The 23,822-nt window shown below is 53.7% G+C and overlaps 1 protein-coding gene across 6 annotated transcripts in view; it reads left to right on the top strand.

Moving 5' to 3' along the window:
• The window catches only part of BCL11B (BCL11 transcription factor B), an 89,984-nt gene extending 69,963 nt beyond the window's left edge, over positions 1-20,021 (top strand). For all 6 annotated transcript variants that reach the window (XM_053928641.1, XM_053928638.2, XM_053928640.2 and 3 more), the window contains one exon: positions 16,240-20,021. In XM_053928641.1, the coding sequence (XP_053784616.1) occupies positions 16,240-18,281 (2,042 nt within the window). In that variant the 3' untranslated portion in view covers positions 18,282-20,021. The remainder of the gene's footprint in view (positions 1-16,239) is intronic.
• Positions 20,022-23,822: the final 3,801 nt, after the last annotated feature.

Raw genomic sequence — 23,822 nt, 5'->3', positions numbered from 1 at the left:
AGCATTTGCTTTGTGCTCAGGCCTGAAGGTCGGAGGACAGGTGCGGAAGGGGGCCGCCCTGCCACCGGCCTTGCACTTCCCCGATTGTCCTTCTTCACCATCGCGTCTGGGAGAATTGTGGAGAAGACGAGAGGCTTCATGTGGGGGACATACACGGTGGCATAGACTTCCCCTTTTCTTGGGAACTCGTTGAATTTACAATTTGTGGGGACATGGGGATTGGCAGACACCATCAAAGACCATAGCGCCTCATTCCCGTCGACAGGCGTGGTGGCCCCTGGATCTCCTTGGCGTAGGGAATGGATTTGAGGTGGCTGCAGCAGGGGGGAGGGTTAAAAAGTGCTTTGATTTTCCGTGTGTTTCTGAACATGAGGTTAAAACCCCATTTTCGATTTAGGGTTTTTAAAGATAGATCCCTTCTGAAATTTGGCCAAAATGATTTCAAGCACAATAATCCCAGACTTGATTAAAAAGTGGTGACATCAGCTTCTCTTCCTGGTCCGGACCGGAGCTTCTGTGAACGAGCGGTAGGGTTGGGAGCTGTGTGTGATTGACTACTGTTTCTTCACTCAGTTACACTTACTGTATTAGATTTGGGCTCCGTCATTCATTTTATTTTATTTTTTTTAAAGGGGAACATTTTTACAGAAGAGAGTGGCAAGAGGGTTGGGGGGGGGAGGTGGCCCTGCAGCCGCTGGAGTCTGAGTCCCCCAGTGTGCTGTGCTGAGTTGATGGTTATTATTCCCCCAGAAAATAATGTCCTGTTCTTTTTTGTTGTTGTTTTTTTTACTTGCTTTTACCATTCCGCCCTTGGCATCTGTGCAGGCATTGTGGACGAGCGCGGCCTTTGCTCTGACGGCGGGTGAACGCGAGCACTTATTGAAAAGCATTCTCTACTTAATTACATTTCCTTCTTCTGGAAGCTATTTTAATTTTTTTTTATAATCACATGTTAATTGTGTATTAGCGGGGCCTTTCTGATTAGTTGAAAACATAATGAAACCTTTGTAAACAACACAGAGCGAAAGAAAGAGGAACGTGAGAAGCAGAGACAGTGAGGATGAGCCGTTCTGGAAGAGGCTGAAATAACTACATTTCTTGACGCCAGAGAGGGGCGGAAATTGTACCTGGAAGTCCCTTTTTTTCAGTGACTACTTCCCTAATTGGGGAGGGCTGGGCCACAGCTACTACTCAGTGAAGGAGAGAGGTGGGCTCCTGAGTGGTCCCTCTCCTTCGCCTCCCTCCTAGCCCCACCCTGCTGTCATTCATTCACTCATTTACTCCTTCATTCAACACCCACTACTCACTCACTCACTCATCCACATTCCGACCAATCAATGGCTTCCTCCTTGGAGCCCTGCCGGGAGGCAAGGTTCCTTACACGTATGCTGCAGGCCCTCAGTGCAGGCGTGAACCCCATTTCTCAGAGGAGTTGAGCTCCCCCATTCCTGTTCAGCCAAGGCTGGGAGCAAGAGAATCGGATCTGTCAGCCCTGGGACCCAGCCCCAGTGTGGTTCTGAAGTCCTCCTGTCCTTTCCCCTCCAAACTTCTTCAGGTTCTGGCAGAAGGAGGGTGGGAGGGGCCATCGGGCCGGCCTGTGAGTGTGTTGGGGGGGCGCAGTTGGCAGGCAGGCGACCTGAAAGCCCGCTGCTCTCCCCGGGACGTGCTGGCATTGATTTATTTTCCGCCTTTTAAACAGCTTTACTGAAAGCAGCATCCCCCGTTTACGATCCCTGTTGAGGGGAGAGGGCCCCCGAAAGCCCTGCTCTGCTCGGTTCCCCGTTTACAGGGCTGGCCTGACAAGGACTTGCAGTTTCCAGGCCGTTAGTAGGGAAGCGTGGCCGGGCTGCGTAAAATGAAAGTGCTACTGTGTGCAGAGCGCCAGGTTCACCCTGCGCGCTCCAAGGAACCGCTGCCAAGCCAGCGCCGTGAACGGCCGCCAAGCCAGACACACGCACCCGGCCAGCGGAGCCAGCTCACTTCTGCAAATAGGGGAAAAACTGACTTTCTGATTTGGAGTGCTTCTACAACTAAGAAGAATCACTCCAGCGATTGTTCTAAAAATATTCTGGAGAAGGCACGTTCTCGAAGGCCTTGGGATTCTGAGCGGTCCTTAATTGTACATTTTATGTAATCTCCCCGGATCGTGTTCAAAAAAAACGTTTACTCAGGCCTGTGTGGTCATCCTCCCTGCTCCCCCTCTGCCTCCCCCTACGTAAGTGTTGCAGCAGCGTTAAGAGTGGCGTACGCAGCACAAGTTGTATTTTTATCTCTTTGACTTCAGGAAGTATATTTGGGTTTTCATCTCCTGCAGCCGCCGTTGCAAGGCACACATCTGAGGACCCGAAGGTAGGGCAGCCCCTGCCCTCCCTGCATTGGTGGCCGAGCCCAGTTCTGGAGGAAGGCATCCTTCAGGGACATTTTTTTTGGGGGGGTGGTGGGCTGGGGGAGGAGGCGCGGCCCCAGGGAATGCTCCGGCTAGCTGCCTGATCAAGCTGGCATCCCCTGCAGAAGGCACAGCTCCCCCAGAGCCCCTGTTCCACAGCTCCAGGCAACTCTGGAATGCAAACGATTTCTATAAGGAAGAAACTGACTGGGATTCCACAATTCACTTATTGCCAAAAGTGGATGACGTCCGCCCCTCCTGCCTCTGTGTCTCAGTTCCTCTCCACCCCAGGTCTCCCCTCTGCCTCCTCCCCTTCTCACTCTCTGCCTGACCCCCAGTTCCTAACTTCTGTCTTGCAGTCTGTCCTGCAGGTTCCAGCTGAAGTGCCCACGAGGGAGCCCTGCGTGGTGTAGCCCCAGCGCCCGATGACACTGGGGCTGGGTAGTTCTTTGTTGTGTGCTGTCTCACGGCATCCCTGCCTCTACCCACTAGGTGCCAGCAGCAACCCCTCCCGACAGTGGCAATCAGAGATGTTTTAGGACACGGCCCAAAGTCCCAGGAGGGACAGAACAGCCCTCAGTTGGGAACTGCTGGTGTAGCCCTCCTCCCAAAGAACTTAACCACCAGGAAAAGGCCTGGAGAATATTAACATTATCCTCTATTTTTAGGTTGACGAATAACCAAAAAAAAACAAAAAACAAAAAAAACCCCAAACAAAACCAAACAACAGGGTGGAATCAAAGGCCTTGGAAATTGAGAATGAGTCTCCAGTGTTGAATTTTGCTCTCAAAGTGTATTTTAAAAAGGAAGTTGCAGGAGCGTCCGAGTTTGAGGGCTGACCAGGCGTGGCTGATGGCCGATGGGGGGCGGTGACCTGTCTCTCGCAGTCCTGTCTACGACAGGAGTCGGGGTGGTCAGTCGGGGCTGTGCCCAGAGCTGCACCTTCCCTTAATCAAGCACTTTTCTTGAAAACATTTGCTATGCTGAGATTGCTTATAAGATAGATTTGCTAGAATTAGGTAACTGATACTTTTATTGATGAATGGACACTTTTGGGGTTTGCCAGTGTTTTTGGCAACGTATGCTAGGGCTTTCTCGGTTTTACTGTCCATACTTCCTTCCTTCCTCTCTTTTCCTTTTTCCTCCCTCTCTTTCTCTCTTTTCTCTTCTCTTCCCGTAGAGATTTTTTTTGTCTCATGGTTTTTTTTTTTTTTTTTTTTTGGTCCCTAGCCTGTCACCTGCAAGCACCTCATCTGGATGACATGCACTGTGACCATTTACTGGGTTTATATGCTGTGATGCTGTGGTTTTAAACGTTGCCTCGTTACTGGGGCACCCACTAGGGTCAGGTGACAAAGCCATCTTCAAGAAATCTAGAATTGAGTGGTCAGCGGGTTTTGTGCTGGGCTTCCTGGGAACATCGTGTGGCCAAGCACGCGTGTGACAGTGTGAGAGTGATTTCCTGGCTTCTGCTGGCTCCTTTCCACTGGCAGGCTGGCCGAGCCAGCCTGGAGGTGCTACAGCCATTTGGAACTCACAGTGCTTGGCCTCCCCTGGGGCCTGGGCTTCTCGGTGTCAGGTTCTCCAGCGCAAACCCAGCAGCACCATCCTGGGCGCCTCCCTGGTCCAGATCCTGCAGTCCATTTGGGCTTCAGCTCTCCAGCCCCCACTCCCCACTCCTCCTAGTGCTGTCCCCACCTCCTTTGTCACCAGCCCAGCCTCCTGCCACTCGGCGTCACTACCCTGTGATGCCGCGTGGGTAGTGCCTTGAGACCCAGCTGGTGCAGCCTCTGTGGATAATGGTCAGGAGCCACTGGGCAACCCAACCACCACATCAGCCCACTGGTGTTTGGAGAAGGGCCATGCTGGGAGCCTGGGTGTGGTTCTCTCCCCACCACCTGGGTGTGTGTGTGTGTGTGCACGTGCCAGCATATGTGTGCACGCGTGCGCACACACACTCACACACCCCTGCATTTTCGTGTGAACCTGGGCGGGGGTGAGGGGTGCTAGGTTTCTGTTTCCTGTAAGCTCCCGTGGCGGCTGATACATCTCTGAACATTCTGATTTCCTAATCCCCCGGCAGCTTGGCGGCGCATCGGGCCCGGAAGCTCAGAGGCTGTAAGCCCCGCCTGGCGAGGATGACCATCTCCCGCTGCTGGTGGGCTGGAGGGAGCTGGCACCGCGGCAGAGGCTCAGCGCTGTGCCGCAGGTTTTTCATATGGAAATGTGAAATAATGGGGTGATTAAATAGAGCTGTATATTAAAGTACATCTGACATTAGAATTACCATAATGTGCTGTAGCCTTAGGCTGAGTACTTTATTTGCCATCTGCGTAGGCCCAAAATCCCCCGGGGAAGCGCTAAAATATTCTGAATAAACTCAGCTCGAGTTCTTATTGAGAGTAAAATACCATTTGTGGCACGTCGTATTGATTCGTCTTAATTGTGGTGCAGAAAAGAACATTCCCTCGCTGATGACTTTTGTGCTTGGTGACAAGCTGGCTGGAGTCACTCTAACGCTGCAGTTGGTTAACCTGGGCGGGCTGGACCGGCACCTCCGCCCAGGGCAGGAGCTGTGGGCCACCGCGGGCGGCGCAGCTGCGGCCCCCTGCCAGCCCCTGCTCTCCTCCAGGGGGCGCCTTTGGGAGGACTGGGGAAATTCACGCTGTGCCCGCAAGGCCCCCTGCCTGCTGCCCGGCCTCCACGGCCCCGCTGGGGTTGCCCTGGAGGGACCATGGCCTCTGTCTTAGCCCTTCTTGGAGAGATGTGCTATGGAACTTTAAGAAAACAAAACTGAAAAATGAAAAGGAAAAGGAAAATATCCCACCCGCCCTGGCAAACCCAAGCGTGGCTGGTTCCTGGTTAGTGGCAGCGGGAGCTGGTAGCGGTCCCTGCAGCCCTTGTGTGTGTGGGGGTGGGGTGGGGGGGGGAGTGCTGTGTGGTGCATTAAAGATAAATGAGTCATCGGTGGGAAAACACGCGGCGAACCAGACTGCGCTCCCCCATTCATGAGGTCCAGTTTTTACCCTGTAATTGCCTATCATTATACACAATTTAAATATTCAAACATTCTCCACAAAGCTTGGGCTAGCATGTTTTTATTACAAATTCAGAACAAGGGAATAACCTTTAACTTCAGAGACAAATGAGACAAATTTACAAGTGCATGTCTGCTGTTTTCTTGTGTTTTATCAATCCCCGCGGACCGGAACACTTTGGCTGTAATGCCGCTCAGAACAATATACATATATTACTACTTGTTTGCGGTGCGTCGGTAACGAGGCCCCTTTGCATTAGCAAACCTATATCACTCGGGCGGAGGCTCTCCATAACGTCAATTATCTCCTGCGAGCTAAACGCACACTCCATTAAAACGAGATTTACCGCCCCTCCAATACTTCTTGGGGTGGAAGGTGGAGATTCGCGTGGATTTCAGGAGAGGCAGGGGGCAGGCCTGCCCGGGCGAGGGCTGCGGCAGGCAGACTTCCTGTGTCGGCGGAGGGCGCGGCGCGAGACCCGGGGGAGGCCGCGCACACTGCGCGCAGGCAGGCCTCTCCCGGCTCGTCTTGCCTGTTTATTTCTTAATTCACTCTATTTCCCCACGAAAGGGTAAGCGTGGTTTGCTCTGTGCTTCCCTTTCACGTTCTCTGCTAAATTCCTGTCCCCAGCATCCCAGCAGCCTTTCAGAAACCCCCCTAATGTCGGGGCTTGAGACGAGGGGAACAAAACCTCCAAAACAGCGCCCCGCCCCGCCCGCTAACCCCCCTGGAAAAGGCAGGCCTGTTTCAGGGAACGTCAACAGAGGGCAGCTTCAAGGGACTCTGACGGCGTGTTCGTCCATTTCTGGGAGGACGAACCGTTTCCAGCAGCCTGAGCGTCTTCCACGAAGGGGGAACTCTGAGCAAAGATGATCTGGAGAAATGGGCCTCGATTTCCGAGAACGCCGCGTGTGCGCTGCCACATTTAAAGCCACTCCGTGTGTCCTGCCCCTGGCTCCGCCACCTTCATGGCAAACACTGCCGTTCTCACCCTGCCCCCGAAGGCACCCCGCGGTCGCCGACGTTGCTTTGTTTCAGGGCTGGGGGGGCTGTTTCCTGAGCCTGAACTGCACACCTGGTCTGACCACAGAGTCGAGCAGTTGCCATCCAGACCGGGGAAATCTGGGGTGCACGGCGCCTGCAGCTGTAGTTCAGTTTTACTGTGTCCCTGCTTCATTAAGAACCTGGACCGCCCCGTTCCTGAAGGTGGCTTCCTAGGGGTTAGGATGAGAGGCTGGACGGAAATAGTGCACTGGTGATGTTTTAGAAGCTGCAGGGCAGTGATCCTCCTGGATGGGATTTTCAGTTCCCTCTGTGTGTTTCCCGGCCCCTGGTTTCATTTCTTCAAACCTCAGGGGTTTGACCCCCTCTCCAAGGGTTCATCTACACCCTCCTGTCATACTGAGATTTTTGTCTCACCGACCAGTGGGTCACTCAAGGAGTCTTGCGTGTGGGCTTGAAAATGTTCATCAAAAAAGTCCTTTTTTCAGTGCTAGAATTGACAGCCGTGGAATTCGTCTGCACACAGAGGAGTCTCTGCACGTTTCCAGAGCCTCCTCGGACGAGTCCCAAACCCCCTTGTCAATTCTACCTCCAGTCCCCTGCTCCCCGCACCTGTGACTCCAGGACCCCACCTCCATGCCTCGGTTCCTGCAGGGTCCCCTGCCAGGCATGACCTTTCTCTGCGCAACAGCCTCGTTCCTCTTGAACTGAGTTCCAGGGGCTCCTCCTGGGAGAAATCTTCCTGAGCCTCCCGGGCAGTTGGTCTGTCCTTCCTCTGGGTCCTAGACCACGCGGCACACCCTTTACTAGTGACCCAGTGGCCCAAGCCCTTACTTGATGTCTGTGGGCGAATTAGCCTCTTGACCGCAGGCCCCACCAGGGCAGACGCTCATTGCTGCATCCCTGGGGACGCTTCATGCACCTGTGTGGTCAAGGACGGCAGGGAGGAAGGAGCAAGTGGGTAAGGGGGGTTGAGGAAGTCCTGTCACCTTTTGCAACAAGGGAGCAACAGCTTCTGGTGTGTCGGTGTCGTATGACCTTGGCTGCTGCCCTGGTTCACTTCCTGGAGTTCTTGGGAGGAGCATAAGAGTCCCGAGAGCGGGACGGGCTCTTCCCATGACCCTTTAGCCCTGGGTTTGGCTGTGAGTGTGGGGGAGTGTGGCCAGCCCTGCGCTGGGACCCCTGGGAATGGGTGGGGTCTGCACCCCTTGTGGAAGTCTCGTAGGCGTGCACCTCTCTGCCTGCGTCTCCTATTCCCTCACCGGCCACGGCTGGCAGCGAACAGAACTTTCTCTTCTGTGCAGCCCAGATGTTCTGGCACCAGATGTTCTTCCTCCTTGATCTGGGCAGGGGCCATGTTCTCCCTGTGTCCGGCTTGAACTTACTTCCTGCCTAGGCACCCTGAATCACTCGGCAGATTCTGCTCTGCCTTAGAATCCTTTGCTTCCGCAGCTTAACACTCCCCACCCCAGCTCCTGACCCCCACCTGTGGCCTCCTGGGGAGAGGGGCCCTGGCCCGGTCCTCTGCTGCAGCTCGCAGCTAGTACGTGGGGACTGGATGGCTGAGTGAGTGAGTGAAAGAATGAGAAAAGCCTGTCCCTAGAGCATGTGGGACAAGATTAGCTCTGCTTGGTTTTGCTCGCTTCCAGGAATGCCTGTTTTGCTGGAAGCAGGATTTGTGGGCATGCTTGGGCACACCTGGAGGTCTGGGGGACGTCAGGGCACAACGGTGGGGCTTCGATCAAGGTGAAGGGTCTCCCAGCCCGAGGTGACTGCAGGCACCTAAAGCACCAAAGAAGTTCATCAGTCACACAGACAATGCTGGGGTAGATGGACTGTCCGTGAACACTTGGAGGCTAAGCAAGGTTTTTTCAGTGTGTAAGGCCCCTTTATTCTCAGCCCGGGGACACATGGCCAAGCCTGCAGCTGCCATCACTGGCCAGCTCACTGGCATTCACAGTGCAGCTGGAATGATTTGCCCCGGCTGGTTCAGGTCCCTCCCCAGGGCCTGCAGTGGTGGCGTTTGTGCCCCAGTAGAGGGGGCGGCCAGTGTGTGTCTGGACTCTGCCGGGCCCTGGGCTCAGACCGGGCTGTGTGACCTTGGGCCCCTTGCTGTGATAGCATTAGTTTCCTTTCTCTACAAAATCTGGATGAACACGCGTTTCACCAGCACCTACCCCTCCAGGCTCCAGGTTTCTGTGAGTGTCCGCCTGAGATGCCAACACTGGCACGTGCGGGTTGGACGTGAGTTGAACACACCAAAGTCAAGGGCAAAATAGACAATGTGTACAATGATCAGTGTCCAGCAGCATTCCCAGAATGCTGTAGGAGGAGAGAAGGGTCATACCTGGTATGGCTCTAAGGAGATATGTTGCAAGTAGAGAAGGAAAGGCAGGTCTTCCAGGTTAGGCGGTGGTGGCTGATGGACGTGTGGAAGTGCCAGGCCAAAGGAGACAATCAGGAAGGGAGTGGCTGATGCAGAGGGGGGCAGCGAGGCTGGCTGGGTCCTGAAGGCTGAGCGCTGGGGGGCTTTCTTAAGGGTGGCAGCTGCCATCTGCTCTGTGATTAGGGAAGGTCTCTGGCCCGCTTGCCCCTCTCCCGAGGTGGCTTAAAGGTGGGCATTGGCAGTGGTGAAGTGTCTGGGTCCGTCTGGAGTCACCTGGATCCTGGCAGAGGTGGTTAGCATGCAGCCATCTGAGGGCTTGGCGTGCCAGGTGAGGCCTGTGCCGGGCGTACCTGGGAAGCAGGGCTGTTTGCTGAGAGTGCCGAGCCAGAGCTGGCCACATCTGGAGGGCAGACTGTGGAGCTGCGTGGATTCACCCAGACCCAGGCAGACGTCCTTGTCCTGAGGGTGATGACTTCTGTGATGCAGGCTACGGGGAGCACAGGCCACTGACAATTCTACAGGCCACGTGCTGGTGGCCCGAGTCACAGGAGTGGACGAGACTGGCTGGATCCCTGTCCTCCGGGAGCTTTGAATCCAGCCCGGACAATAAATTTTAACATAAATAACCCAAGGCCAATAATGTGGCCTTGAGCAACTCACTTATGGTTTCTGAGCATCCGTTATTGCTCCTGTAAATGGTCGCAGTGTATAGAGTCATCGTGAAGGTTAAATAGGGTAATGCAAGTGAGAGACTGGCAGAAGGCGGGTCTAGACCCCCGAATCGCACCAAACCCTTGCATTCTTCCTCCTGGCACCTTGAACTTCTCCCTGGCGGCACTCCTGCTTTTCATTAGACGAGAGGGTTATTACCAGGTGTCCTGTGCTTGCCGCAACGTGAGCTGCATCCCCGGCTGCCAGCAGGGGACCTAGTGGACCAAAGGTCCCCGTCCCCGGCCCCTGTGTGTTCTGTAAGTGGAGGAGAGGCAGGTGTGGTGCTTGCTCTCAGCGGGACGCAGGCTGCCACCTGGTTTATTCAGCCCTGTCTGCCTTTGTCCCCCATGTGCCCTGGGATCTGGGGCCGGCAAAGAGGCAGAGGCACACCCTACGTGGCAGTGGCTATCTGGGGAGCAGGGCTGGAGAGGATTCTGAGTCTGGAGGGAGTGTGCGGGGATGGATTGGTAATGTCTGCTGCCAGCACAGGTGGAGGGGCGTGGGCCCTGTCAGACAAGGCCAGCTCTGCACTTCGTCACCGGGGGACTGTTAGCAGTTGTCAGAGTGCGGCCCAGCACCGCCACCACCAGCACCAACACCCAACCAAGGGCACCTGTTACTTGTCCACGAGACAGATGATCAACATGATTTCCCCATGTTATTGCTGTCCTAGCCACCAGCGGCATGTCTCCACCTTTCAGGGAGCACCGGGGCAGGAAGCAAAGGTTAAATGCCAGGGCGCTCACAGCTGCCCCACGTGCCACTCAGCTCTGCAGAGTTTTTTTCTTGGCCAGGCTTTTACGAGTCCAGCGTAACACTCAGGAGCCGAGCTGGCTGTGCAGCCTCTGGAAAATCGTCTCCTCTGCTCCTCACCTTGCTCATCTGTGAAATGGTGCTGACGACAGCTCTCACCCCAGGGGTTGTTGGGAGACTCCTGTGAGGTCAGGTGTGCTTAGCTGCTGGTGGGAATTGAATAATGGTTCCTTGTTCTGCTGCCGCTGGGGTTCCCCAGTGCCGCCTCTCTCCGCGAGGCTGCGCTTTGATGGACTGCATTCGGAACAAGCAGCCCTGGTCAAAGATTTTCCTGGACCTCTGTGTTCAAGAATAACACAGACACGAAACTTACAAAGACCCCCCAGGTGGCCAGTTGACATTTTCTCTCTGGGATCCTGAAAGAGGAGATAGTTTCTTTAAACTTTCTAAGAAGGGGCCTAGACAACTAAGGAATAACAGTGATAATAATTATTCTCATTTTGGAAATGCAGAGACACGCGATGTCAGCTGTCGTAGATTCCAAGGAGGGCTGGGTGGTGGGTCAGAGAACCCGGCCCTTTCTTTGGACACTGGGCACCCTGAGGTCCGGAGAGGGGGAGGGGCCTGCCACAGGGGACCCTGGGATCCTGCTTCCTGCTCCTGATCTGGTTGCCTGGTGTCTCGTGGCCCCACCACCAGGTGCTGAGTGGTGTGTTGCCACCTGCAGGATGGGTTGCTCCGTGAAAGGTCTCCCCTCCAGGCTCCAGGCCTGTGGGGGGACCGGATCAGGTCCCAACAGAGGACAGTGGATGCCCTTCTGTGGGAGGACACACAGCGGGGGGCAGGAAAACTTCTGTCTGTCTGCTTGTCTCTCTCTCTCTCTCTCTCTCTCTCTCTCTCTCTCTCTCTCTCTCTCTCGGCTGTTTTCATTGCGAAACAGGCCCCAACAAGTGTTGAGGGAGTGACCCGTCCCTGGGTGGGGCTGTGTGCCGGTGGGTGGCCGATGGAGCCCGGGTTGGGAGCCTGATGAGGGGTGAGGCCCTACCCCTGCTGGCTGGGGGACTCTGAGCTTGGTCCCTGGCCAGTGGGAAAGTAGTCCTTGCCTGGCCTCCCCCAGAGGCCCTGGGAGCAGCTGGCAATGGCCAGTAGACGAGACGGTGCCAAACCAACTATGAAGTGCGGTGCACACTGTGAGGGACAGGCCCAGCACCTATGCCCAGGGGCAGGATCCTCGCTTTTACCTCCAGCCTTTAGGGGACAGTGCAAACTACGGCCACCCTCTCCCTGCCCCCCCCCCCCCCACCGCCCTGCTTGAGCTGGAAGGTGGGGGCTCTGTGCTCCTTTTCGAGCAGCAAGATGCCCGTCCACTGGTGTCCCTTGGCCTTAGGAGGAGACCCGTTAAACTCATGCTCTCAGTGATGGCCTGCAGACCAAGTAATGATAACTCAGTGAAGGGTGTGCTTTTTATTGGACATCCTTGGTACCTTTATTGGTATTATTAGAGTTACCGGCATAATGAGGAGGGAATTATTTAAATGCTCATTAAAAAAACCCGATGTCACAGCAGAGGCAAGGCAGCATCTCATTGTAGGGCACCGGTTGCATGTCCGCTCCCAAGTGGCACGATAAAAAATGATGTTTCTTCATCGTTCGCAAGTGTCTGCTCCCCCGGGACCTCTGATGCGTTAGGTGGGCTGCATTAGGGTTCCTCCGGGGTTTTCTTACTGCCAGAGCTACACAGAAAGACACCCCTGAAGCACCCAGTGTGCGGTGCGAGCCGGATTACGAAAAACAAATCACGCAGAGCTCAAGCTGTAACGTCTGCATAGCAACATGCACCTTTACAGGCTGTGTCCACACCCAGGGTCGCACCTGGTCCCCCAGGTCTATTGCTCCCATTCTACTGATGAGAAAATCGAGGCTCAGAGAGGGTAAGGGCTTGGTGGACTTCAGTCTGCTGGGTATGGAGAGGTGTGAACCCACACAGCCATCTCACCCCTGGGAGATCGCAGAGAGGGTTTTGAACTTGACAGAAACACAAGGGGACCCCTTTGGAGCCTGTAGGGCAGGGGTGTCCAGCCTGTGGCCTGCGGGCTGCACGCAGCCCAGGGTGGCTGTGCATGCAGCCCAACGCAAAGTCGTAAGTTTACTCAAAACACGGTGAGATGTTTTTGTGACGACGTGTCACAATGTATTTAACATGTGGCCCAAGACAACTTCTTCTTCTGGTGTGTCACAGAGACGCCAAAAGGGTGGACACCCCTGCAGCAAAGAAGACCTAGCATGGGCCTCTGCCAACTGACATTAAAAATGTCTGAGGAAGGAAGGAAGGAAGCAAGCGAGGAGAGAGGCGGGCCCTGGCTCTGAGCCACCAAGCCTGAGCGAGTGCTCCAACTGCAGCTGACATTTTTAGGTCTGTAGGCCGAGTTTCATGCTGCTAGGAAAGTCGCTACACAACCATCGACCCATCAGGTTGCAGCCTTAGCGCACCCTGTCTGGGGCCACCGGTGATGTCCTCACCTCGTGGAGACCCCGCTTCACCTGGGCAGGTGGCCCTGAGCTGCAGCACAGGGTGATGGCGAGGAGACCTCTGGTCCCAGGAAGCGGTGGGGGTCAGCCCTCGGACTCAGGGTCTTTGGCTGCGTGTACAAATGGGCTGTCCGTGATGGTGTGTGCCATGAGTTTGAAATAGGGAGCGAGTTTCCAGATGGAAACACGTTCCCAGGAGCTCTCAAAGACGTTCTGATGTTGCTCAGTTCTTAAAAGGGAGCAGCCCCGGTGCTCAAGGCTACTTTTAGGCAAGAGAGACCCATGACGCGGTGATGTAGGAATGAGCCTTGCATTAAAAAAAGGAAGGGAGGCAGCGTGGAAAGGAAGTTGCCTGGAGAGGGCCTCTGAGGGATGGGAGGGCTTTTAAAAATCAGAAGCTGTCAGATCCTGGGAGGGCTGGCACCTGCAGAGATTGTCGCCATCGCAAGGAGGGGAGCCCGGGAACCTGGGCCGTTTTGGGGTGCGGGAAAAGAAAGAGCTCCGCCTGGCATGGCGAGTGGCCCTGAAATCCGATTTGACGGAGACACCTGATGGTGAATTACGGGCAGGTAACTTCCTCCCCAGGCTGCTCCCTGTTGGAGAGTTACAAGTGTCTTCCCTTCTTTTTTTAAAAACAAGAAGTGCAAGCGCCTGAGCTGTTTGGAACATGTAGCTACACGTTTCCCAGCAGCTGCCATTTTGAGTTTATTTTTAAAAAATGTTTTCATCGGCCATTTCAGCGGTAGAGCAGCCTGCAGCCTTCATTCCTGGCTTGCCTGGGAGTTCTGAATTTTCTTTTGCTAGCCACATTCCTCACCAGCAATAGACCTTTCTAGAAAATGTGTGGCCAGCAGAACAAGAAACAGGAAGTGCTCTGCAGATACCCAAGGAAATGGAGATAGTGAAAAAAGAGACTGGGGCTGGGGGAGGGTGGGGGTCCCACGGGGAGGCACGAAGCCACCGGGCAGCTGTGTGCGGTAGGCAACTCTGTGCGTGACAGTGGCCGAGGCCTAGGTGAAGGGCAGAGAAGCACTCTTCAGCTTGAAGATCTATGACCTTGTGGGTGGCACCTCATTTGCGTCTTTGGCTTCTGTGTCAGAAAGGGACTTTTATTTACCTGCTTCTTCTTCATTACCTATTTATCCCCCCTCGCTCGGGAAGCAGGTTTGAGGGTGACTCGAACTGTGGCTTCTGGCCAGCTGCCCTGTGAGACTGTCAGAGACACAGGGCTCTGGTCCCCATGCACAGCTACTAGCAAGCGGAGGACAGGAGATGGTGCAGCGCTTTCTCTGCTGGCTAAGTGGTGTGCAGAGAGGGCTGCCCCTGGCTGGGCTGCGGGTGAAGCTCAGGCTGCCCAGGGCCTTGGGAAGATTGCCCCCTGCCCTCCTGCCCTGTCCTGCAGCTTTCTGGGTGGGGCAAATTCTCCTTGGGCCCCAGCATGAGGAACTGAGTTACCCAGACATACTGGGAGAGGGAAATTACCCAGACATCCTGGAGGAAGAAAATGGTGTCACTCAGAAGTTCTCCGTGAGCTGTTTTTAAAAGTGGGGCGAGGCTGAACTTCAAAGTTATTTTTTTCTCTCTGTCCTCCCTGACCAGTGGTTTCCTCACCACCAAACACGCAGAGGAGACTGCGGTGAAATGATCCTGTAGGACAGCAAACCTGTAATGCCTGCTCTTGGTGTCTGCACGAGGGTGTGCTGGCCCTGGTGGTTCTGTGGTCCGGGACGATCGACACCCTGCTGCCCAGACTCACGGTGCTTCCCTGGGACATTGCCTGCATCACGTGGCTCGGGAGGCCCTGGCCCCTCCGGAGTTGTCAGGCCTAACCTACCAGTATGGGATTCATAGCATGTGGTCCTCGAGTCACTTGGTTTTCACTGCTAAGTGTGTAGCCCCCCAGAAATACAATTCATGGGTGGAAAACAAAAAATAAACCTCTGCACGGCATTTCAGAAGCCCTTAAATGCCTGGGGAGAGGCGAGTTGAGGGGCTGTCCTCTGGGCTCGGCCCCCGATGGTACCTCGCACCCGTGAACTAGTATTGGCCCCGGTCACCAGGAAATCTGGTTGCCATGCTCCGTCCGTGTTGAAATCTCCCCGAGGCAGGGAGGCTGGACAAAACAAGAGGGGTTCTTCAAGACTGGGGCTGGGATGTCTTGTTCCCTTTTCTTTCCTGGCCTGAGAGCAAATCCGAAGGCAGCAGGCAGGGCCTGCCCGCGCCGGTCCCATGTATGTAAAGCATCAGGAGAGGTTCAGACGGGAGGAGCAGCCAGCTTCACCCGCAGGTTGAGGAGGGCAGCCGCAAGACAGGTTCTGGAGGAGACGTTTGGCCTCCATTTTATCACTGCTCCAGTGACGGGAAGGGCCTTGGCGTTTGGCTCTGTGCCATCCGTGTCCGTGATGGCTTGCTCCCAATGTCACCAGAGCCAGTATGTAACCAATCCACGCTTGCCGCCACTCATCCTGACTGCTCCATCAGACGTGACATTCTTTCATTCAGTTAACATTCTGGCAAAGGACTTCACATAGGCGGGGGGGGGGCCCACTTGCCCCTTCCTGGGGCATCTGAGGAGGCTGGATCCCCCGCAGTGCATAGGGCGCATGTGTGAGGCCGTGGCGGGGCACTGTCACCCAGCAGTGATCTTCGTAACACGCCAAGTTCCTCCTGTCCCTGCACATCCATGTTTAGCTTCGACAGCGCTTTCTGCATCGATGCTGGTCCTGGAGCTAAAATCCCAAATGATGCAGGGGGATCCACCATTTCTCTTTAAAAAGTGTTTGCAAGGGGGTTCAGTTTGACCTGCGTTTTTAGAACTTCCTGGGATCGAATATTGTCTTACCATTGGTGGTGCTCAAACTGGGGTAGGGGGGGGGCGGTGACAGGGGAGGGATCTGGGTTTGCTTCCCAGGGGACATTTGGTAATGCCTGGAGAGATTTTTGTCTTAGTGACGGGGGGTCAGGGGGTGCTACTGGCGTCTAGTGGGCAGAGGCCAGGGATGCTGCTGAACATCCTACCATGCACAGGGCAATTCCATGACAAAGAATGACTGGGGTCTAAATGCCAGTCATGCTTGGTCGACGCCCCCTGCCGGGTGTGGCCTGGGCTGTCCCTTGTACAGTCCAAGCTTGATATCGTTCCTGTTATGGAACCAGGAACAAACACATGTTTTTTCTCACAAACACATGTCATCTGGCTTCAGAGCTAATGGGAATAAGGACACCTTTTCTTTGGGGGGACAAACCAAGGTCTACAGAATTAAAGTGCCTAGCTGAGGTCCTGTGACAGGTCTGGGCTTTGCCAGGGCCTGCTGCCCACGCAGGCCTGGGCCTTGCAGAGATACCTGCTTTTGGGTCAGTGGTCCCGTGGTAGACGTGCCTGGGGCTGCTTCTCACGCTCTCTTCTCTGCCTTTCTGTCCATGTATCTCCCCAGGTAAAGATGAGCCTTCCAGCTACATTTGCACAACATGCAAGCAGCCCTTCAACAGCGCGTGGTTCCTGCTGCAGCACGCGCAGAACACGCACGGCTTCCGTATCTACCTGGAGCCGGGGCCGGCCAGCAGCTCCCTCACGCCTCGGCTCACCATCCCGCCGCCGCTGGGACCTGAGGCCGTGGCCCAGTCCCCGCTCATGAATTTCCTGGGCGACAGCAACCCCTTCAACCTGCTGCGCATGACGGGCCCCATCCTGCGGGACCACCCGGGCTTCGGGGAGGGCCGCCTGCCCGGCACGCCGCCCCTCTTCAGCCCGCCGCCGCGCCACCACCTGGACCCGCACCGCCTCAGTGCCGAGGAGATGGGGCTCGTCGCCCAGCACCCCAGTGCCTTTGACCGAGTCATGCGCCTGAACCCCATGGCCATCGACTCGCCTGCCATGGACTTCTCAAGGCGGCTCCGCGAGCTGGCGGGCAACAGCTCCACCCCGCCGCCCGTGTCGCCAGGCCGCAGTAACCCTATGCACCGGCTCCTGAACCCCTTCCAGCCCAGCCCCAAGTCCCCGTTCTTGAGCACGCCGCCGCTGCCACCCATGCCCCCTGGCAGCACACCACCGCCCCAGCCGCCTGCCAAAAGCAAGTCGTGCGAGTTCTGCGGCAAGACCTTCAAGTTCCAGAGCAATCTCATCGTGCACCGGCGCAGCCACACGGGCGAGAAGCCCTACAAGTGCCAGCTGTGCGACCACGCGTGCTCGCAGGCGAGCAAGCTCAAGCGCCACATGAAGACGCACATGCACAAGGCCGGCTCGCTGACCGGCCGCTCTGACGACGGCCTCTCGGCCGCCAGCTCCCCGGAACCCGGCACCAGCGAGCTGGCTGGCGAGGGGCTCAAGGCAGGCGGCGACTTCCGCCACCACGAGAGTGACCCATCGCTGGGCCACGAGCCGGAGGAGGAGGACGAGGAGGAGGAGGAAGAAGAGGAGGAGCTGCTGCTGGAGAACGAGAGCCGGCCCGAGTCGAGCTTCAGCATGGACTCGGAGCTGAGCCGCAACCGGGAGAACGGCGGCGCTGGGGTGGCCGGGGTTCCGGGCGCGGCAGGAGTGGGCGGCGCGGCCAAGGCGCTGGCCGACGAGAAGGCACTGGTGCTGGGCAAGGTCATGGAGAACGTGGGTCTGGGCGCGCTGCCGCAGTACAGCGACCTGCTGGCCGAGAAGCAGAAGCGCGGCGCCTTCCTGAAGCGTGCGGCAGGCGACCCGGGTGATGAGGATGACGCGGGCGGCTGTGGTGACGCGGGCCCGGGCGGCGCGGTCAACGGGCGCGGCGGTGGCTTTGCACCAGGCGCCGAGCCCTTCCCGGGCCTCTTCCCGCGCAAGCCGGCGCCGCTGCCCAGTCCCGGGCTCAACAGCGCGGCCAAGCGCATCAAAGTGGAGAAGGACCTGGAGCTGCCACCCGCCGCGCTCATCCCGTCGGAGAACGTGTACTCTCAGTGGCTGGTGGGCTACGCGGCGTCGCGGCACTTCATGAAGGACCCCTTCCTGGGCTTCACGGATGCACGCCAGTCGCCCTTCGCCACGTCGTCCGAGCACTCGTCCGAGAACGGCAGCCTGCGCTTCTCCACGCCGCCCGGGGACCTGCTGGACGGCGGCCTTTCGGGCCGCAGCGGCACGGCCAGCGGCGGCAGCACGCCACACCTGGGCGGCCCGGGCCCCGGGCGGCCGAGCTCCAAGGAGGGCCGCCGCAGCGACACGTGCGAGTACTGCGGCAAGGTGTTCAAGAACTGCAGCAACCTGACGGTGCACCGGCGGAGCCACACCGGCGAGCGGCCTTACAAGTGCGAGCTGTGCAACTACGCGTGCGCGCAGAGCAGCAAGCTCACGCGCCACATGAAGACGCACGGGCAGATCGGCAAGGAGGTGTACCGCTGCGACATCTGCCAGATGCCCTTCAGCGTCTACAGCACCCTGGAGAAACACATGAAAAAGTGGCACGGCGAGCACTTGCTGACTAACGACGTCAAAATCGAGCAGGCCGAAAGGAGCTAAGCGCGCGCGCGGGTGGGCGCCCCGCACCTGTACAGTGGAACCGTTGCCAAGCGACAGAATGCTGACCTGACACTTGCCTCCCTGTCACCGCCGCTGAGCACCCTGCGTGTCCCCGGGGCTCAGGGGGAGGCGGCCCTCCAACCTAACCTGTGTCTGCGAAGTCCTATGGAAACCCGAGGGTTGTTAAGGCAGTCAGAATTGTGGAGCCTTTTAACTGTGCAATAATTTCTGTATTTATTGGGTTTTGTAATTTTTTTGGCATGTGCAGGTACTTTTTATTATTATTCTTTCTGTTTAAATTCCTTTAAAAGATTCTGTTGGGTATCCATCCCTTCTTCATTTTTTTTTTTTAACCCAGTAGTAGCCTGAGCAATGACTCGCAAGCAATGTAGAGGGAAGCATATCTTTTAAATTATAATTTTGGGGGGAGGGCGCTGCTTTTTTGAAATTTAAGCTAAGCATGTGTAATTTCTTGTGAAGAAGCCAACACTTAAATGACTTTTAAAGTTGTTTACTTTTTCCTTTTTTTTTGTCCTGAAATAAAAAGTGGCATGCGTTTTTTTTTTTGGGGGGGGCGATGTACAGCGGATAACAATCTTTAAAGTTGTAGCACTTTGTTTCCGAGTTGGAGTGGAGATGTAGCACTGATGATGTCCTGAGTAACAGAGGCCTTTTCTGTGTTGATTTCAACCTTTCCATTAAGGACAGGAGGGGAGCTTGGCGTGGTGGGGGAGGGGCCCGGAAACTCCGCACTGCCAGAGAAATAAGAGTTTTTGAGGGCTCCTCCTGGGGCAGGGCCCAGAGGATTCTAAGATTGTGCATTACCAGCAGATACTCTCCCCTTCTTGAAATGCGGGTGTGCCCTGGGATGCCATCGTGGCTACTTTGCTGTAGAACAGGCTAAATAAAATGGGCTGAGGGTACTTTTGGGGGGGTAGGTGGTGGTGGCCTGCAGTGACACAGAAAGGAAGAAACCAGAGGTGTTCGTTCTTTCAGGCTTCTTCTGGCTTGACAGCTTCTCTCTCTCTCTCTCTCCCCATCTCTCTCTCCCTCCTCCCCCCCACCCCCCGCCCCACCATGAAAATCCCACGTCCAGCGTTGCTACATGTGATAATTGGTTGATCATTCTCAAGCAGACAAGTGCCCTGATGGAGAATTGAGGGAAGTGAGTGCTCTCATTTCATGCACACTGATGACATTGTATGGACCAGGGGGAAATCTTGCGAATTTGTGCTCCCTTTTCCTGGAAGAGCAGGGAAAGTTCCATCCGAAGGTGCCCAGCGCTACTTCCCGATTTTTTTTTCTTCTATCCCATTAGGTTGGAAGGTACTAAACATTGGACTGTTGAGATTAGACGTTTGAATTCTGTTGACCCGCACTTTAAAGCTTTTGTTTGCATTTAAATTAAATGGCTTCTAAACAAGAAATTGCAACATATTCTTCTCTTTGGCCCAGAGGTGGGTTAAACTGTAAGGGACGGCTGAGATTGAGTGTCAGTGTTGCTAAGCGCGGCATTCACAATACTGGCACTATAAAGAACAAGATAAAATAGTAACTTATTGGACAGTTTTTCTACTGCCAATCGATCTGATGTGAGTGCCTTGAAAACTGATCTTCCTATTTCAGTCTCTTGAGACAAATGCAAAACTTTTTTTTTTTTTGAAATGAAAAGACTTTTTTAAAAAGTAAAACAAAAAAAAGTACATTCTTTAGACACAAACAAAGCCACATTTACTTTAAATAAATTTTAAAAATTCCTGGTTGAAGATAGAGGACATGAAAATGCCATAAGACCCAATCAAATGAAGAAACAAACCCAGCACAACCTTGGACATCCGTTACTAGCTGAACGATCCTCAGCCCCTTTCTGTTTGTGGGACTGCGCTGCTTAGAGGTGGAGTGGAGGTGATTTACTGCTGAATTAAAACTCAAGTGACACAAGTTACAAGTTGATATCGTTGAATGAAAAACAAAACAAAAAAAAACAATTCAGGAACAATGGCTCATTTTTTTTTCCTAAAGTTAAATTTAGTGCACTCTGTCTTAAAAATACGTTTACAGTATTGGATACATACAAGGGTAAAAAAAAAATTGTGTGTATGTGTGTTGGAGAGATCTTTTTTTTTTTTCAAAGTTTGCTTAATAGGTTATTAAAAAATGCCACAGTGGCTGCGTGTACATTGTTTTCTTTTGGTGACGGGGTTTTAGTATATATTATATATATTAAAATTTCTTGATTACTGTAAAAGTGGACCAGTATTTGTAATAATCGAGAATGCCTGGGCATTTTACAAAACAAAAAAAAACTTTTTCCTTTTCCTTGAAAATGTTGCAGTAAAATTTAAATGGTGGGTCTATAAATTTGTTCTTGTCACAGTAACTGTAAAGTCGGAGTTTTAGTAAATTTTTTTCTGCCTTGGGTGTTGAATTTTTATTTCAAAAAATGTATAGAAACTTGTATTTGGGGATTAAAAGGGGATTGCTACACCATGTAGAAAAAGTATGTAGAAAAAAAAGTGCTTAATATTGTTATTGCTTTGCAGAAAAAAAATCACATTTCTGACCTGTACTTATTTTTCTCTCCCCACCGCCCTCTGGAATGGATATATTGGTTGGTTCATATGATGTAGGCACTTGCTGTATTTTTACTGGAGCTTGTAATTTTTTAACTGTAAGCTTGTCCTTTTAAAGGGATTTAATGTACCTTTTTGTTAGTGAATTTGGAAATAAAAAGAAAAAAAAACAAAAACAAACAGGCTGCCATAATATATTTTTTTAATTTGGCAGGATAAAATATTGCAAAAAAAATTTGTATGTTCAGTCCTATTGTACAGGAGGAAAAGGGTTGTTTGACAACCTTCGAGGAAAAGAAACAGAAGGAAGCAGTGAAATGCTTTGGTTCTCAAGTCATTTTCGTTGTATATATTTTTGACGGAATTGGCCCATACAAAGGAACGTGGGCGCTGGGCTTCCCTCTGCACGCAGCCGGACCTTGCATCAAGGCTCCCTGGGGTGGCCACAGCAGACCGGATGGGAAAGCCCTTATTTGTGATGAGTGGAAATGTCAGTTGTTTGAAGGTGTCGGTAACATCTCACAGAGCCCCACCTTGCTCTCAGAGGCCATCTGTAAGATGTCAGCTGCAGAGAGAGCCAGGGAGCATCTTCCTTCTCCACAGTCCCTGCGGTGGCGGCCACCACCACCACCACCACCACCACCTCTCCCGCCCTTAAGAGCAGAAAGAAATGCAAACCGAGCTTTCTTGAGCCCTTGACAAAACATTAAACAAACAAAGAATGTAACAAAAGGAGCTGGCCTATCAGCTAGGCACAGGTGGTGCGACCTGCTGCTGAGAGCAGCAGCAAATTGGATTGCAGGAGGGAGTCCCCTCGAAACCAGGATCTTTCATTCCACGGAGAGCGTTGGCCTGTTGTCTTTCTTACCTGCTCTGCTGCTTTTCTTTCCGAAACCCACATTCTGTCCGTTCTCGAACGCCTAGGCCCCGGGGTGAATTCCGTGCCTTGCCATCTCTCTCTCCTTCCTCGTGTTTCCTCTCCATCCTCCAGCCTCTGTCGGTCCTGTACCTGTTCCTTTCATTTTAATTTAATTTATTTCCTTTCTCCTCTCCCTGTCTCTTCACTCTTTTTTTTTTTTTGTAAAGCCAAGTAGCTTTAAGATTATAAAGTGGTAGTTTTTTGGATGAGGGAATAATACATTAAAAAAATATCTATATCAGGAAGCCATTTTTTATTTCAGGAACTGTAAGAAATCTTTATTTCAGGTTATGAAAGTCTAACCAAGCATCCTTTTGGGCAATTCTTGACCAAATGCAGAAATCTTTCTCCTGGGGGCATCTCTGTTTCATAGGCTCTTTCCTTCTTGCCACTAACCTTTGCTAAGTGAGAAGAAGGGGGAGGGGTGGGAGATAAAGCTAAGATGTCAGTTTCTGCCTGCTTGACCCCAAGACCCATGGGCCACCTTGGCAAGGTACCCCGAGAGCCTCCAAGGTGACCCTCTTGTAGTTGTAAATGCAGCCAGCTCTTACCTGCTCACACCAAGTCACCCGAATGCCAGGACTAAGCCATCCTAAAGCACAAAGATTGTGTCTCCGTCCACTGACGGCAGAGGAAAGAGCATTTTGCTTCTCTTTCTTGTGTAAAAAGCCAACACTCCAGCAGATGACCCGCTGGGAGAGGCCCCAGCCTGGGTGGCCCGCCGACTGCAGGCGGGTGTCCACACTGCCACAACTCTGTTCCAAGTTGCCCCCAGTTGGAACCTGCCACTTGCCCTGAGAGGGTCTTTCATGGGGAGAGGAGGAGGCTGACCTGTAAGGAAAATGTGAAAAGTCAAGGAAATCAGCCTCTCATCCCGGTCCCAGGGGACAGCCAGGCGAGGTCGAGTTGAACACAGGCAGCCCCGTGACTCCGGTGCTCTTTGATCTCCGCGCTGCAAAGCAGAGTTCCGTTGCTTTCAGTTGTTCGCATTTGTATTGGCGAGGCGAAATATTTTTATTACCTTTTCTATTCCTTATTGTATGAGCTTTTGTTGTTTACTTGGAGGTTCTGTCTTTTACTACGAGTTTGGAACTATTTATTATTGCTTGGTACTTGTGCTCTGTTGAAGAAACGGGCACTGTTTTTTTTAATTGTGGATAAAATGTTGAGATGACGGGAGGTCATTTCAATACGGCTTAGTAAAATATTTATTGTTCCTTTTATTCTCTGTACCAGATTTTGGGCCTCTTTTTTCCCTTAATGTCACGATGTTGAGTTCAGCATGTGTCTGCCATTTCATTTGTACGCTTGTTCAAAACCAAGTTTGTTCTGGTTTCAAGTTATAAAAAATAAATTGGACATTTAACTTGATCTCCAAACCTTGTCCTTTTCTGTGTCTTTTTAGGGTGGGGGAGGGACAGCTTATTTCCGAGGGTGAATTGGAGGTCTTTCTCCATTTTCCTCCTGACCCAGGCCCTCCCGCCGGTATCTGGGAAGACAGGAAATAATGGCATGAGAGTGTGATAGATTTCTTCATTTACTTCTGTCAACCAGCTCGATTTAGAGCAGCGGTCCTCGGTCCTGGTTGGATACTGGGATCACCTGGGAGCTTTGAAGAACCTGGCGCCCAGGCCTCACCCCAGCCCAGTTTCCATCAGGACCTCTGGAGCTGGGAGCCAGGCATCAGGGTTTTTGAAAGTAGTCCAGGTGATTCCCACACACAGCCAGGCTTGTGAACAAGTGGTTTAGAAGAAACCATCGAGACCGATAAGTCTCGGGCTCACGTCGCTGGAACACCCAGTGAGAGCATTGGACGGGCATCCAGGGGGTAGGACTAAAGGAGACAGAGGCCCTATGTGGCTCTGTGCCCTGAATCCGGTTCCCCTTGGGTCTCCGGCTGGCAAAGCGAGGGTGCTGGGCCAGACAGCACCTCCGAGCACCGTGAGAGGTCACAGATCACAGAGGAAGACTGCTTTCCCATCCCACGTTCTAGGCCAGCGGTTTCCAACCTTTTCCAGTGCACAGCACACATAAACTATGGTGATTACT

The sequence above is a fragment of the Desmodus rotundus genome, chromosome 7, assembly GCF_022682495.2.
Source record: "Desmodus rotundus isolate HL8 chromosome 7, HLdesRot8A.1, whole genome shotgun sequence".
NCBI classification, from domain to species: domain Eukaryota; kingdom Metazoa; phylum Chordata; class Mammalia; order Chiroptera; family Phyllostomidae; genus Desmodus; species Desmodus rotundus.
This window is presented reverse-complemented; position numbering and strand designations above follow the sequence as displayed.